This window comes from Palaemon carinicauda, chromosome 35 (genome assembly GCF_036898095.1).
Source record: "Palaemon carinicauda isolate YSFRI2023 chromosome 35, ASM3689809v2, whole genome shotgun sequence".
NCBI lineage: Eukaryota > Metazoa > Arthropoda > Malacostraca > Decapoda > Palaemonidae > Palaemon > Palaemon carinicauda.
Genome location: NC_090759.1, coordinates 29,908,497 through 29,926,757, shown reverse-complemented (window position 1 = coordinate 29,926,757; position 18,261 = coordinate 29,908,497). Strand labels below are relative to the sequence as shown.

Below are 18,261 nucleotides of genomic sequence, written 5' to 3'. Positions count from 1 at the left end.
CAATTTAGTAAATAAAATTTTATATTTTTTTAGTGTTTTTTTTTTTTTGGTCATAATTTCCCGACAAAAGTGTGTGTTTTAATATTTCATTACAATCAACATGATACTCTAAAAATTAAAATATTTCCAATCTGTAGAGTTTTCTTGCTTAAGGGTACACTCAGGCACACTATTGTTTTTATATTTCTCCTCTCTATTTTGTTATTTTTTATATAGGAAATATTTCAAAATGTAAACTGTTCTTAAGATTTTTTTCCTTCCTTGTTTCCTTTCCTCACTAGCTATTTTCCCTGTTGGAGCCCCTGGGCTTATAGCATCCTGCTTTTCCAACTAGGGTTGTAGCTCAGTAAGTACTGTACTAGTTATGGTTTTGTCCTATTTGTATTTTTTCTTAATACAAACCTAAGAAGTGTCTTATCTTTAAGCAAGGGCCACCCCACCCACTAGTTAGCATAACAGGGGTGGGGGTGGTACCCTTTGTGTATGAAATCTCACTTTGCTTGAAGGTGCTATACAAGGGGAATGGCACTGGCGGGGGAATATACAAAATAGCTACAATGTGGCTTTTATTTTGACCCAGGTTCCCTCGAGTGTGTAGCATTAGTAGGTGGAAATCCTGCTATGCAAGGTTTGTAGCCTACATAAGTTTGTGCATTTGTGATACCAGCAGTGTGGCTGTCAAGGTAAGATTTCTTTTCCAAAGTCATCAAGACATTCCAATACCCTTCTTGGATGGGGACATAACAGTACTGACAACCAGGTCACAAGGGAACAATGATTTGCCTGCAGTTGGTTGAGATCAGTTTTACAGAGGTCCTTGGATGCTGATTTCCCAAGAGGGGCGGATGTAGAAAAGAAATCCATTCCTCTTTAATCATTCACTCGGACAACACCAGGTGACCAATCCTTGCCCTCTCTCTTCCTGCTACTTGTCCATCAAGGAGCTTGAGGTGTTACACCAGTTGTGTAGCCACCACAAGACAGTGACCATAACGAGTCTCCTGTGAGAACGTCTTGCACGTGGGGTGGTGAAGGTTGTTTGACGCTTCCACACAACCGCATGTAGAACCTGCACCGCACAGTAGTTTCCTTTGAATGCCAGGGATGTAGCAGTGCCCTGATATCTTGTGCTCTGGTCGACATACATCGGAGGAGGATCGGGATTTAGTGAGAGGTCACCTTGCGAATCCAGGCAGAGATGGTATTTTTCATGATCCTCCTCTTGACCTTCCCCATGCTGTTGAAGAGTGACACTCGGGGCAACTCTCGTAGTTTCCTTGAGGAAGGGCCTCTAGCTTCTCTTTGGCATAATAACCATTGATCTAGATCACTGGTGTTGTTGCGAAGGACTCCAAGATCTTGAAGGGTTTGGATTCTGGGATCTAAACTGCCATAAACGAGGTTGAACATTACTTGACCCATCATCGTGAATGAGAGAGGTGAAGGGCGTCCAATGGGGTTAGTTGACTCTCTTGGCCAAAGCCAACACGAGCGGGAGACATGTCATCAAAGGTCAGGAGAACTCTGCGTAACGAGGTCTCCTTTCCGATTAAGAGTTTGTAGTCTCGAAACTCTGAATGAGGGCAGATGCTGACGTGTAAGAAAGGTTTAATTCCTTCGGATCTGAAGGCTAGGCTCAAGAACTAGCGGTGGCTTTGCCGAGACCAAGAGACGCTTTCCGCCCGAAGTGTAGTCAAGTAGCACTCCCTAATGCTGGGCATAGTGGTATCGAGGGGAAGGATGGCCCCCCTCATTCTATTATACCAACTTACAGTCCACTTACCCCCATTCTCTTTGCAACCTGTTGCGGGAGAGAGAGACCCCCGAGAGAGGAGCGGGATAGTCTCCTTCCAGCGTGAAGTCACAGTGAAGATACTGCTTTGTGAAAGATATGGCTGTTAAGAGTCCCCGAGGGGATTCTCTTGGCATCTCCGTCAGGAGTTGCAGACGAGTCGACTGGCCTGTTCCCAAAGATCAAGGGTGAGTTATGGAAGAAACCAATTCCCGAAAGGATCTCTCAGGATACGTCAGTAGGTGAGACGAGTCTTCTAACGAGACAAGACTGCTGATGACTAGCCTGCTCTAAGGGGAATGGCAGAGAATGGGAGAACCCAATTCCCGTGGGAGGTATTCCCCTAAGGCAGGAAAATGGAGATTCTTTCGCGGATGGTTAAGATGGTCACCGTTTGTTACTGGTGTTGATAATCTTCCAGCAAGCAGGAAGATTGCTGCATAGTGCCTGGTGGAGGAACTACTCCCTCAGCAGGGTAGTGAATAACCCTCTCTTTGCTGGAAAAATCCTCCAAAGCAGAGACCAACGGGAGAAGTAAGTCTTTTCCGCAGATGGGAAAGACACGATTAACACCTGCTGCCGTAGTTGGCGATTCTTCCCACAACGGAATGGAGAGATCCATCACCTAAACTCTCTTGCCCGTACTCTCTGTTTCCCATCCCCAAGTTCAAGTTACGAGAAACGAGGCGAAGCTCAAACCTGAGTTCCCTCGAAGGCAGGAGGTACCTCTTGCCCGCAGGAAGGTTGCCTTCATCTCCTGGGAGGTTTAAGAGGTGGTCCCGTTCAGACTCTGACCACAGCCTGGTGGCCGAGTGGTGGCCCCCTTTTCTTTGATACATCTGGATGGAGAAAGCAATACGGGGGAAGAACCGAAGAGATTGACTCCCTAGATGAGATTCTCATGGGCATCCTCCAGGACAGTGTCTTTCTCAGATCTCGTAGAGAGCCACAGGAAAGTTATACCTGGTGCTGAAGGACCTGAGATCCTGGCTGTTCCTGAAGAAATTTGGATTTAATGGAGACTAATGTGGTCTTGTTGAACCTGCAGAAGTTTCTGCAGGCTGATGACCATGTCTAAGATATCTGTATTTGATATGACTGTCGGGGTATTACTCCAACCCTCAGATTGTGGAAACAAAACTCAAGATGTCTCTCTGAGGAGCTCGAGACAGTTAGGCACAGCGAGTTGTTCTAAGTCTTCGGAGATGAGACCGCACCTGAAGAGGAAGTTCATCTTAGGGTAAAAATCCCTGTGACAAACCCTTGGTGTTTAGCTAACTGAACCACCCATCCTTCACATGATAAGTTGGATACAAGCCTTTCCCCCCATATGACGAGGAGAGGCTAAGCTGGAGACTTCTGTAAGAGGTGACATAAGAAGCTCGGCGGTATCAAGAATAACTGTGTCTTCCCATGTGACTGGATGTTCCAATCGCGAGGATAAATAGAGACCGCTTCCTACCTCCTAAAGATAGATCGATGGAAGAGACAAGTGAGTATCTCTTGTGGGTTGGATGTGGATTCTCTGTACTTGGCATAAAACATGAGTTGGGAATTCCGAGCTCATAGGTGGACTTTTACCATCATTACAGGATTAAAAACCTTGCTCTAGGATGGGAAGGAAAGTCCTCTTCGGACAAGGCCGGTCAAAGGGAGAGCTCTGGTTCCGGATTAATCATTGTCCAAGTTCACGAACAAGATCGAGTCTCATGAAGGGTTGGGCCAATATAATTTCGGGAAAGGATCTCGCAGATGGAGGCTGAAAGTGCTCACAACCCATGTTGGAAAAGCAAGATGCTATAAGCCAAAGATCTCCAACAGTGAGGAAAGGAAATAAGGGGGAAATAAATAAATATGGAAAATAATGAGCAATTGAAATAGAATACTTTAAACACAGTAACAACTTCAAAACAGATATTTCATATATAAACTATAAAAAGACTTATGTCAGCCTGTTCAACATAACATTCGCTGCAAGTTTGAACTTTTGAAGTTCTACCGATTCAACTACCCGATTAGGAAGATCATTCCGCAACTTGGTAACAGCTAGGATAAAACTTCTAGAATACTGTGAAGTACTGAGACTCATAATGGAGAAGGCCTGACCATCAGTATTAACTGCATGCCTAACAGTATGGAGGAACTGTCCGGGAAGATCTGAATATAAAGGATGATCTGAATTATAAAAAATCTTATGCAACCTGTGTAACGAACTAACGGAACGACGGTGCCAAAGATTAATATCGAGATCAGGAAAAAAAATATAAATAGACCGTAAGTTTCTGTCCAACAAATTAAGAGGACCAGATAAGGAGAACAATATTCAAAACATTGAAACGCTTCTTCAGAATAGATTCATCTCCGAAAATCTTGAAAGACTCTCAATAAGCCATTTTGCAATTGAAGAAGACACAGACCTAATGTATTTCTCAAAAGTAAATTTGCTGTCGAGAATCACACCTAAAATTTTAAGTCATACAAAGTTAAAGAAACCTATCTATGCTGAGATCTGGATGTTGAGGAGCCACTGTCCTTGTTAGGATTAAACTCCAGACCCCATAATTTGCACCATGCACTAATTTTAACTTAAATTCCATTAATGGATTCAGCAACCCCACATTAAGGAAATGGAATTGATCCAATGAGTGTAACATCATCTGCATATGCAACAAGCTTATTATCCAGGATAAACCACATGTCTATAGTATGAAAAGTAATGGGCCAAGAAAACTACCCTGAGGAACACCACATATCACATTCTATTATTCACTGTAGTGCCAATCAACAGCAACTCTTTTGAGATTATTACTTGAAAAATCAATAATAATGGTAAGAAACGACCCACCCACTCCCAACTGTTTGAGTTTGAAAACAAAGGCCTCGTGACTAACATGGTCAAAAGCAGCACAAATAAGGCCAATCATACAACTTTCTGACCACAATCAAGAGTTTTCGGCACAGCATTGGAGATTTTAAGAAAGGCATCACATGCTTCAAGGCTTATAGGACAACCAAATTACAAACTAGCGAACAGATGATTACCTTCATCAAACCTATTACGACATCTTACCAAAAGACTTTCAAAAACTTTAGATATTATGAGAATTATGGAAATTAGACAGTAATTAGTTGGACTTGAGCTACCACAAACATATTTACATAATGGAGTAACTCATTACCCATTCTCCAATAAGTGCTAAAAGCGATGGAGAATAGGAGTACACAAGATGCCGTCAACTTCTGGTGTTCTAGTGGGCCACCCATCCCAGGGTTGCCTAGAATTCTGGCATCTAAATTGCCATGGCTGTCACGTTAGACAGCACTAAATTCAACCTTCTAACGAGAGAGAGAGAGAGAGGGGTGTTAACCACAGGGTTGTGCCTCCCAATGCAGGGGAAGGAATAGATTCAGGGGATTTGCCTCTTTCTGCAGTAGCAACGAAGTGAGGGTGAAGAACGTACGTTCATGAGGGATGAACGTCCGCGAACGTCATAGATTCAATGAAGAAACCTGGCAACATGACTGAGGATTCTTTGAAGTTTGCAGAAGGTGAAGAAAACTTCGGAAACTGAAGAAACTGTTAGTGTCAATGGAAGTTCACAGCTGTTCATCCTCCGGAGGAGACCGAATGAGTTGAGTCAATAAGTGAGACGCCGGAGTAAGAAGCCGGGACTTCTTCAACCTTGAAAAAGACCCAAAGGTAAAGAATCCCTTTTAGGCTTCTTCTACCGCCTACGGAACAGTTCCCACTGGGAGGATGGCCACTCCTGACACTCCTTGCAAGGAGACTCCAGAGTGCAGAAGTGTGGTTTCCACCCAGGATAAACGGAACCAGGATCCATCTGAATTGACATGAAGGTGCCACAAGGGCGACCTATGATGCCAGGACAAACCCACATAGGAATCTCTCAAAACTAATCACTCCTGAAAAAGGAAAAGTAAAACAAAATTAGTTATATTTAGATAAGAAAGGGTTAATAGGAAAGTGAGACGACACATCCTCACTCAACCAAATCAAGATCAAAAGTGAGTTGACAGCTGAGCTGTGTGAGTGGGGTGGTTGATCCTAACCCTAGCAAACTAGCATTAAAATGTAATAGCTCATTATCCAGGTAGTTAGAACAATATATCCATAGTAAAGAGCAATGGGGTTTGTAAGTCGTGTCGGAACAAACCAAAATTATGCAAGACGAAGGTTCACAGTCACTCAATAAGGAAAGTCAACCATTCCTAATAACGAAGATAAAATGAATTACAGAGCTCAACTGATTTCTGTGAACTACCAGGTTAAGTTTCTACCCAGCAGTATAAGAACGAAACCATGATGACTGGTTACAAGAGGGGAGGGATAAAGGGGTTTTATTTTTTTTCATTTGAAGCTTACTAATGTTGATAATAAGCATATGATTCTCAGGTAAGATTCATCAAAATGGTATAAATTGTTCATTTTGACGAAATGTCCAAATTTGATGACTTGATAAATACTCCAAAGCATATATAAAGTAACAACTATGACAGAAGCAAAAACTAGAACACCCTGTAAATATACGAGCAAAATTAGATAAGTTAACTACAGTGAACTACTGTTTGAGTTGGCATAACTCTAGCTATTTAAAATATGGTGACATAACTACCTAAATAACTTGATAGTAACAAATGCAAACTTATATTTTCATCATCATTATTATCTATGCTAAAACTTTAATTGATTATTTCTGCAGATATTAAAGGGAAGATCTGGAAATGGAATAAATCCAACAAAAAGCTGAGCTAGTAATAAGGTTGGTGATTTTCATGAATAGAGAGAAGTATGCTATCTCTAACTGCCAGAATACTTGCAGCAAAATAGAACGAGATCTTTTCAATAATAAACTTGACTCCTAGCAAATATGATTGCAATAGAGTAAGTAAATTAACTTGTATTTTATATGGAAACAATAGGAAAATTTAGACTTACCATTTCTGCGAGCACGTATTATAAGTGTTAAAGTAGTCAACACAACAATGGGTACAGCTAAAAGACCAAGGACAACAGTTGAAACACCAGCCGAGGACCATTTGCTACCGAATGTCATCGTTGATTTGATTGCCTTCGCCGTTCCTGAAAGCAGAAAAGAACTGAGAGACTGATATACTGTACAAATAAAGAAACCACCGTTTAGGTAATCTTAATACTTATTGATAACAAACAGTTCCAGTGAATGACAATACGCAATCCATAATCTTTTAGTGCACCTCTCGCAATGCATTGTAGGGATTACTTCAAAGGTCTTTGCAGTATTCTATTGATACCTATAGTAGCTACTCCTATATTTTAGAATTTAATTTCATCTCTATTTGAACTTTCTGTCTTATTAAAATCCGAGAAATTTTTAATTGGACTCAGGCAAAAATAATTTTCATTTTACTGTGTACAAAGTGTAATGATTAAAAGTGTATTCCACACTTTCTAGGCACTGAATGAAGGACTGTTTCCCTTCCAATTTAGTTAATTTTCATAGTATTGAGCATTGTATGCAATGGTTAAGATACATTAAGAAACATAGAATTGTTTAATGACTTGGCTAGTTCACACACTGGAAGGAACAACTTTTTTTTTTTAAATACAAAAAATTCTTACTTGGAAGATGTCCAGTATGAGGATAGATAACAACTTTAAACAACTGATTGGACAAGACACTGTACTTTCATTCATCTATTTGCAGGTACTAATACAGTATGCAGCCCTGAGTACATATATGCAGGAAGCTTATTAATCACAGCTTTGAATACCTGTGTAAAACTATCTGAAGTAGAAAAGTCTATTTCAAAACTGACATCAAGACCAACCTATACCAATTGCTAGCCAAAATTGAAAATTTCTATTTGGATGCAGGATATATGAGATTTCAGCTTAGTAGATTTTGTTGAAATGGTAACTTTCTTGGTACTGCTGTCAGCAGTGGCCACAGATTGGAAAACTTAGTTATTGGGACCAAAATGGGTGCTACAAGAGTAATCCTGGTACTTGGAAATTTGTTGATAACTATCTGAATCATGACTATAGGAGGGAAGGCATACACCTCAAGACTCTCCCAATATTGGAATATTGTATCCAACACCCATTCTCTGGAGTCCAGTATTAGAGAGCAGAAGACATCTACATTGCTGCAAACATATCCATATGTTTGACTTCCCCACCACTTCCACATTTCTTGTTTGGAAGAACACAATTCTTCCTGCTAATTTGGCTGACTCAGATGTTCAACAGGCCAAAACAAAAAACATAAATGGTTAACCCTTGCTGTTCTACCTGAATAAGAGCTTTGCACAAGGCTAATAACTCCTGAAAGTTTTTATGGACTAGAAACTTCTGATGGCTTCACTGTCTTGACACATGAATTTCGTCTAAGTTTTTAATGATGAGCATCTTCAGACTGATGTTCCTCATTAAAAATAATGGTTGTCTTAACATTAAAACAGATAGGTCTTACCTGGACTTGGCTTTATTAGTACCTTTCTTAGAATCCATGAATGAAAGCGATGAATTTTTGTAAGGAGCCCATGTGAAGCCATTCCAGAGAAACAAATTTTTCCATCAAAGTTATAGCATTCAGAAGTCCCATACATATGTGAACTGGTTGAAGTTTCCTTGGTTTGGAAAATTAAGTAACACCCGAAACTACAACTGACAATAAACTAACAATATCTTCCTTCCAAAGTAATTATAGAACAGACTTCGATAGATTGACAAGAATCCCTAGATGATCCAGGTGATTAAAGAAAAGTTTCATAGCAATTCCATCTCTACTTAGTCATCCAGATAAAACAGAACCTGCATCGCTAATAGAGGTAGCCACTTGGATACTGACGTCTTCATGCTTGTAAAACAGGAGAGACCGTTACCGAGCCAAAACAAAGGCAAATGAATTAGTAAAACTTTTGATCAGAAGTGTGACAATACAATCAGACCTTATCATTTGTAGGAGTTAGATACGAGACACGTGAAGGTTGAAAAAATGTGAATTATTGCTGCACCTTTAATTACAATGTTTTCTGCTTTAACATTAATAGCAATTTTAATAAAATTTATTTCTATACTCAACTGAGGCTCAGTTTATCTATATTTACCCCACTAAATTTGCAAAAAAACAAGTCCTATTTTCTTTCCTTTCAGTAAACACATGACTCTGTCTTTTCAATCTTGAAGTTAAAATTCTTCTTTGTCCTATTGACACCTAAACTCAGAAGGTAGGAGGTTGAGCATGTATATGAACATTGGGTGAGTATAATTCATTATTAAAATTCAATTTATTTTTATGAACCTCCACTGATATACATATTACTGACTCTCGCACTGATGGAGGTTGGATGCCAATAAAAGAAAGGTATTTTGAGATATGGGACACCAGATTGTTTTCTAGAGTGTATATCTTTAATTACTTTCAACTCCAACACCATGGAATTTTTTGAAATTAAGAAAATCATAAATCAACGAAACTCAAAAAATAATAGACCAAATTGCTAGCAGCCACTACAGAACCTAGAACCCTACTTTCTTAATAAGAAAACTAGTATTCTTTAGCCCTTTAAAGATCCTTTCATGAAACCGTTACTCAATGACGCCATTTACTTTGCAAAGATATTTGCTAAAAATCGCGGAGTTATGCAATGAAAACTAGATTTGCATCCGAGTGAGGGCTTACACAGGACAGGTCAAGCAAACGTTCAGTAATTTACTTAAATCCATGCTTGATAGTAGGCCGAGCTTGACACGTCATTCAATTTCGTCAGCGGATCTCTTGTTTTAGCTGACAACAATGTATATGTACTGAAAAATATCTAAAATAATCCTGGTTTTCGATTTCAAGTGAACGTCACGTAAACATTTTCGTACTTTTCTATTAGAAATTTAAGGTGTATTTTCACAACAGTAATTACCAATTGTTTTTATTTTGGTTTTGTCGTCAGCTGATCTTAAGGTGACGATGGTATCAGGATTATGCTCACATATAATTAAGTCACTGATATAATTTTTTAATATACAGTATTATTTGCCAATCTCTAAAGCTATATTTCCAATATTGACTTGCATTTTTTGACAATTTTAACACTGAATGGTGATGTACAGTATCATTTGCCCATTTCTAAAATTAAATTTTAATTGTAATTTTTAATATTACCCTTTATTTGGCAACTTTAAACTATTAAATATTATGTCTTGATTTGTGTTCTTTGGCAATCTTTAATACTGTACAATATTATTTGCCAGTTTTGAATGCCAAATTTCATGTTTTGACTTGTGCATACAGTTTATTTGGCGATTCATAACTAAATTTCTTGTTTTGACGATTGTCCTAGCCACGCGGTCATAATGTCAATCAGTTGCAAGTCGATGTGCATCTGTATTGAATTTTTTATACATTTCTATTTTAGACAAAATTCAGCACATTTCGAGGATACTGTGAAATTCAGGACCATGTCTCGTCTGGAGTGAATTTGCAGAAAACATCACATAAATGTAGTATTATATAGATCTAATGGCATCAAAGAGGGGCATATTAGATACTGGCTTCACAACTTGAGCCATCTTATCTGAATATAGAATGGGCCCTAAGATAAGGCTGAAATTAAATCATGCTTCTATACATCAGATGTAACCTCAGATGTTCTATTTACTGCAAAATAAGCAAACACACGGAGATGTAATAAAAAAATTGTATTCTATAAACATGTTAAAAATCTAATGGAATTAATTTTCAGATGGACTTAACAGGGATACCTTTATCTTAGGATATATTATCCCTACACTGAATCAAAAACAAAAATATTTCCAAAATCCTTACCAATGTAAGTGTTAGTGTTAGACATCTATAGCAGACTATCAGCTAGTGTTATACAGAAACATTTACAACCAAATATAGTAACAATACAATACACAGCATAATCTAGGCACTAGAATCTATTTTACTTTTGGACTACAAAATTTGCTGAAACATTAACTGCTATAGTAATTACTGTTAGCTACTATTATGTCAATGTTTTCTGATAAAAAAACTAGGAAATTTATCAACTAGTTATCATTGACAACTATTCACAAAGACCATGCTTCAGTTAGCAGAAGATTTCCGTAAAATGTTTTCATCATACAATGGATTATCAGAACGGAACTTGATTGCAAGAGGAGCTATATAATTACTCAATGACAAACCCATGATGACATAAATACACCTAGGCATAAATTTATGAAAAGTAGTTATTGAATTATTACTAAATCAACTATGAAAATTGGGCAGTCTCTAAAACTACACTATCATTTACACTTCCATTACAAAAGCAAGTCACCATGTTAATTTTCTATAGAAACCAAACTCTTGACTTACCTTCGGATAAGGTTTCTGGTTTGATTTCTATCTTTGCAGGGAGTGAAACATTGGGAGCTTTTGTACTTGCCCTGATCACAGATTCTGTTGAATAAAATACAGAATTACGTAATTAATAATTCAATATAAAAGAAAGATACACAAGCCTAAAATGTCAAGACTCTATTTGAGAGTCAGACAAGAATAAAAATAGATACCTGACCATGCTAACTACCATCGAATGTGCATATGAGACATGTGCTAACTTTGTTCTGTAAAAGGAAGTAGTTGCCCAAAAGCCAGGGTAAAAATAAACAATAAGCTTTTGTAAGGGGTTTGTAAGAAATGTTTATATCTGTACAGGCCTTGGTTTTTAATGGCCTAAACTACTCCAAAGATGACTGTCAACATTACTATATTACCAGTAAAGTATTTACCTATATGCAGTATCTACAACACCTATGGAAGTATTATAAGCATATTTCAATCAATGTATATAAAGAGAAAAATTCAAAGACCCAAATATCATTTAACAGAATGTTTTATGTATTTAAAGATGGTATCATCATCAATAATATGGATTACTATACTGTAACTCCCTTCTTAAAAGAGGAGCAAATGATTATTACTATTATTATTATTATCATTATTTCATACTGTATTATCATGAGTGAAGAGGTCACAGAAAACAACAATTTGTAACATTAATATGTCTTGTTATGAATTGTAAGGTTCTTTTACGAATGGGATAAACTAATCATTAAATGCCTTTTACTTCTAGGAATCAGCCAAATCCTGATACATTATTGGAAGCAACTTTAATTCTACAGTTATAAATATTTCCCCATTTAAGAAAAATAGCTTCTCAACTCTTCTAATACTAATAATTTATAATTTAACATTTATGAAATTAATTTTCAGATACTTTAGTAAATGACTAAACCTTCTGAAACAAACTTAGGTGTTTAGTCAAATCCTAGCATAGGGGTAATGCCCAAAGTGTGTTGTGTAGCCAAATGTAGACAGTTCTAAAGGTTCTCAGTAACATTTCTGGGTACATTAATTTCTGTCTTTTACATTTCACACACTCAATTTTCTTCTCTTCCTACCTGACTATTATATCTTTACCTTGCAACTGCAACAAATTCTCCATGGATATACAATCAGTGTAAAATATAAAAAATTTTAAAAGTAACTTGTATATTTTCCAAATATACAAACCCGAGTCGTTTAAAATGTTTTCAGCAGAGCTGCTATTACCATTGAAGTTGTTAATATGATAGTTAATGCCAAGTGATGAGTGGGAACGAGGGCCACATCCCACTCTGGGGGCCTGAGTTCCCCGGGTGGACAAAACTGCTTGAAACTTCTCATGAGCATAGACAACTCCCACGAGGAGACCATACCTAAGGTGAGCGGAAGGCTTTGACATCTGCAACCGAGAGGCAGTTCCCTTGACGAAGACGATGACAAAATCTGCGATCTGTGATAGAGATGTTCAGACTGTAGAAGGCTCCTTTCTACTACACCAACTGCAGGAGATAGTTCACTTTCCCTAGTAGATAGCTGCGATGGACTGTCACAGGTTCCCAGACATCTATGCATTGCCTTGCAAAATATTTTTCACTCGCGATGCTGGATAGCTTCAGAACGTGAAGTTCCAGCGACTTCGCAGATTAGAGGACTTCTAAGGATGCGGCTGAAAGAGGAGCATGTACCATTGGGATAGTTCTCTCTGAACTTCAATTAGAATTGCTGACAGACTGGTATACCACTTGGAAAGCAAAGAGATCATGCCAAACAAAGGGAAGGGGTACGTGTGGATCTCATCAGTGTTGGAAGGATTCTTCGAACACTGCCTATGAGTTTGGAATGGAGCACTAAAACACTGGGAACTTCCTGTTTAGCTACATGATAAAACAGGTTGATATCTGGCTAACCCCACTGGCCACAAAGCCTCTCCACCAAACAATGTTGTAGGAACTACTCCATCTCTACAACCTGCCTCTGGTAACTGAGTGTGTGTGCATTTTTCTTGCTAGGAATGTACCTGACTGACAATTCTATGGCATGGAATGCCGCCCAGATGTTCATTCACTTTGTCAGCTTGCAAAGAGGTCGCAAGACCATGCCCCTTGCATGTTAATGCAAGGGACTATAGTGGTGTTGTCATTCATCAACACTACCGAGTACCTCCTAAAACAATTTTGGAATGCTTGCATTTCCAGAACGTTGAAGCGTAGATGCATTTTTTCTTCTGACCACACTCCTGAGATGACCAGGTTGTTCTGGTATGTGTCCCACCATTCCTTCGATGCATTGGAGAATAACTGCATCTCTGGAGACAGAGAGAGTAGAGCGAGACTCCCGTGGTGAGGTTTTCCCAATTCAGCTATCAGGTAAGATCATCCCAAGCCTCCTGTCCCACTAGAACAGGAAGGAAAAGGAGATCCCTAGAGGCTGACCAATAATCCATCAGACACACCTGAAGAAATCTCTGATGGAGGCACCAATAAGGAATGATTTTTTGTCTTGTACTGAAGTAGTTGTGCTACCTACTTAAGCTTTCTGATGTGACTGTCTGGTGATCTTGATCCTACAGTAACTGCCTCATGGAGAAGGCTAGGATCAGCCAATCGTGGAGATACATCAATAGACGCACTGTATGTATCCATTGGAAGCTAACTCAAGCGGTTACCAAGGTGAACACCCGAGTGAACACCTGAGCATCAATATACACAATGAAGCGCGCGCGCACACACACACACACACACACACACACACACACACACACACACACACACACACACACAGAGAGAGAGAGAGAGAGAGAGAGAGAGAGAGAGAGAGAGAGAGAGAGAGAGAGAGAGAGAGAGAGAGAGAGAGAGTGTGTGTGTGTGTGTGTGTGTGTACTAATGCACTAGTACTTTTACATGTCTCTCCTTCAAGTCTACTGAAACTATGACGTCTCTCTCTCTCATGGAACTCGGCACAGAATGTACCATTTCCATCCTGAACTTCAATTGACGCACAAACTTCCATCTGGCTATGGTATGTGGCAAACACTGGGGAAACCCCCACACACCACCAGGACCTAAAAAGCCTGCAGACATAGCTCTTGATGCATTCTGTGCACTCCTGCATCATTAACCCTTTCCTTGGCAAGTACGAATTTCTTGTTTCACATCCATGATTCACAAGTACAGTCAACATTCACTTTCTGAGAGAAAAAGAAAGATAAAAAAAAATTTGGTAAGGGCAAAACAGTATGTCCATACTTGTTGCAGCCAAACACAAAAGTGACGGGCTTCCAACAGGTGGAGGGCTGGAGCTTCTCGCCAACCCTCACCACCTATCTTTAACTACCTCGTTAACGAATTCAATGGCTGTTCCAACTCAACTGAAGTCATATTCCCCTATTTTTAAGGACGAATGGTTTGTATACTGTACTTGTAGGAACAATTGATTTATGGATCTTGTTAAACTACAAAATAATAACGATAATGTCAAACAACAAAGTTAAATTATGAATATAAATGGCTAAAATCTTATAAATGAAGAAAGCAATTTGTAAATATTGTTTGAAAATAAACAATTTCACATTGTATACTTTTACAAGTACAGTAGTTGATTATATTCATGCTTCATGAACTTTAATTATTTTTTTCTTTTAGGAAGTTACTAATCACCATAAAAACTTATTAATTTCTTTTAGGAACATACTAATCATCATAAACAGTATTGCATAATTTTTATGCATGAAGAAATCAAATTTATACCTTGCATTATAAGATTAAGAGACCTTCATCACATATGCCCAATTGTGCACCTGCTTCACTTTCACTTTCATATATGACCCGTTACACAAACTCGGATCTTATTTTCAGGATTGCCTTGATCAAGTTTTTTTTTTTTTCCATTGTGGGTTTTCCCTTTTAATCCATTTTCTCCTCCACTCACTTGTGAGCAGTATCATCACTGGTTAAAGGCTTAATGAGTCCTCTTCATTCAGAGTAATAGTATAAATATTTCAAGTTTAACTTCTTGGCTGATGATTATTTGGATAATTCTGCTTCTGGTCATGACCACGTCTTCAGCTCATGGACTATATGTAAAGCAGCACTTCTTTTGATGACTCCTCTTATATCATGCCGCCCTCTCTAAAGTTTCTGGGCTGTTGATATGTCGTGAAATGAGGAAACAGGAAGCTAGTTCTCCTTTTAGTGTCAATGCCCTGGCTGCTTCTGCTGGTTGTCGATGAAGATACCACTAGCTTACCAAACGCTTCAGGTAATTACCTTCTGTCACCTATGACTTCAACATCTGCTGCAATGATTTCAGCTATCTTTCTCTCTGTCTGAAATCCATGATTATATGTCCCAACTACTCCTCCAGTGTCAGATCTAAAAAACAGTTATGTCCATCACAAAGCCTCTCCTTCAATAACCTTGCTTTACAGATTAGTTCTCCAGCCCAGCCTACAACTGTACAATTGTTCCCAAGGCAGATTTTCATCCTCCCCCAAAATTGTGGCATTAGAAAATGTTGAAAAGATCATCCTTTGTTTCTAGAAGCAGGTAGAAACGAGATGAGGAGAGATCCCCTAAACACAGCATGGTTCTTCCTTGGGTTTCCAGGTATCATGGTTACTCTCAATCTCGTTCTAAACGGGACAAAATGACTCTAAATATCGTTCCTCCAGGAATCTTCATGATTAAAGGAGAAGGCCCCCAATGATCTGGTCATCATGGAGATCTTGGCAACTTTTATTTGGATTTGTGTTGCTTCTAGCTTAGAGACTTATGAAAATCTATTTCCTTGCAGACCAAGCCAGTCTGCTACAGTAGAAATGTAAGTTCTTATTCCACTGACTGTTCCCCTTCAAGAGAAAATATTCTCCTTTACCAGTCACATGTTCAGTCCCTGATTATCCAACCTCGCCAGTTAATTTTCCTTAACTGTCCTTCAGAATTCCATCACCTGAAATTTCTGACAATTTTGAAATGCTCAAAGGTACCAAGTTATTCATAAGAGCGATGTTTGACTTCCCAGGAAAAGGTCTTTTTGTGAAAGACTTGGATGAGTACACTACTGAAGATCTTTGTGCCCTTCCTAAGCTTCTTAAGGAAGCTCCAATAGCTGAATTCTGTCAAGACAATAAAGGTCTTCCAGAGAATACAATCTACCCATTGCTACATCTACCGTATTTCCACAATCCTCTAAGACATTTTGCTCCTTAAAAACATTTTGCTCACTTTACTGGGCCAAGACACAAGTATGATCAGCCTCATACCGAACCAGTCTTTGGACGTTTCAAAAGACCCAGGGTTGCACCTTTTAAGTTTATCATCCATTCTTTTGATGTATAGTTGATTAGCAAGGATGTGCAAGACTCTTTTTCCTAGGCCTTTCTCTCCTGGAGAGATTGGCATCTATGTGCATTCTTGTCGAGATCTTTTTCTTCTGAAATGTAAAAGTAGATCCTCAATAGTACCATGGTTTTTCTGTTCGACATTATCAGACCTCTCATTCAATCACTTGTGTTTTTCTAGCTTAATCTCCTTAAAGCATGACAGTGAGCTTCCTGCCTTACCTGGAAATGTGACCAACTTGATGAAACGACCCTCTATAGGACTCTTCTTTGCCTTGACTTTTATTATTAAGACAATCTTCCAATAGCTCCCAACTTCTTTGGATACTGAGGATTTGTTTTGTCCTGTTCTGCCATTTGTGAAGCAATTGATATATCAGGTAATCACAAGGACTTACTCTGATATCATGAGTACATTTACTTGTAACAGTTAAAGATATGGGTCCATGCTCTTTCCTCCACTCTGGTTTTTAAGCAAAACTTGGAGCTTGATACTATTCCTATGGCAGGAATGATACAATGCCAATCAGTGTCTTGTATTCTCACCAAGACTGATTATTGCAGGTCATGTGCTACAACTAAGATTGCCAAATAATTGTTCATCTTCATCCTAACAACTTTTGCAGACCCTTATATCTCAGGCAATCTCTTGGAGCAAGACTATCCATGAAACCTATCCCCAAACCTCAGAGTTGCTAGTCACATAGTCCAAAGATTCACTTGCCAGACATAATGATTTTGCAAACTCAAAAAAGTAGGAATTAAAGGAGGCTGACTTCATAAAATTCTTTCTTCAACCCACCAAGAATATTGTGGTTAGGTGACTTCACCCAAAGTTACAACTTATTCTTCCACCCTAAAAGGCAATTTAGGGAATAAGTTACTCTTAAGTGTTTACTTTTGAAAAAAAAAAAAAAACATCAATTATAGAGTGAGTACCCATCTCCACTCCCCAAATGCAGAATTACCCATGAGAGCAGGATACAAGAAAATTTTGAGCAATACAGGTTGATCTAATTAAGATATCGTCATTCACAGTAGAAATCCAAAACCTTATCATATTTATCATTTAAATGTACTACCTTCAAATAACATAAAGTAGCCTGGCCTTTTATTTATTTTGAGGAGCATCTTAATGAACAGTTAAATGCCTTTTCTTCATCTTGACTTGATCAAGCACTATAATATCAAACAATGCAAAATACACGGAAATACAAATATTCATTAGAAGTACATTCCACATACAGTATACTGACACTTACAAGGTTATTAATTTAAATAAGTCATTTCATTTTTATTGCCAACAAAATATCCATGCCATAAAACTATGCTGCTAAAACATACAACAAACATTCCACAAGCAAGAATAAATAATAAATTATAGATCATGTATCAAATACTTATCAAAACCAACAATAACACAAAGCCATAACAATGCCAACAGACTAAATAAATACTTTTTTGCTTTGTCCTACCGCCATAAAGTAAGTAACTTTGTAAAGGTGTTATCCAGGATTGAGATTTTCATGAAATCCAGGGAGATATAGAAGTCTACAGTTATCCAATATTCTTTCTGGTTTCCCTTTACCCTATTACAATGCTGTTACTCTAAACACAAGGAAGGGCTATTACAACTATTCAAGTTTTAAATTAAACTAAATTTTATCAAAATTCTTCATACAGTATTCTAATTAAAGAGCCACCAAATAATTGATATCCACATTAGATTAATCATTTTTTTTGTCCTAGTTTATGTA

At 38.2% G+C, this 18,261-nt stretch overlaps 1 protein-coding gene across 3 annotated transcripts in view; it reads right to left on the bottom strand.

The window, feature by feature from the left end:
• Window positions 1–18,261, bottom strand: part of LOC137627681 (peptidyl-glycine alpha-amidating monooxygenase B-like) — a 286,462-nt gene that overhangs the window by 31,781 nt on the left and 236,420 nt on the right. For all 3 annotated transcript variants that reach the window (XM_068358881.1, XM_068358883.1, XM_068358882.1), the window contains 2 exons: window positions 11,155–11,238; window positions 6,750–6,893 (listed from right to left, as the gene is read on the bottom strand). In XM_068358881.1, the coding sequence (XP_068214982.1) occupies window positions 6,750–6,893; window positions 11,155–11,238 (228 nt within the window). The remainder of the gene's footprint in view (window positions 1–6,749; window positions 6,894–11,154; window positions 11,239–18,261) is intronic.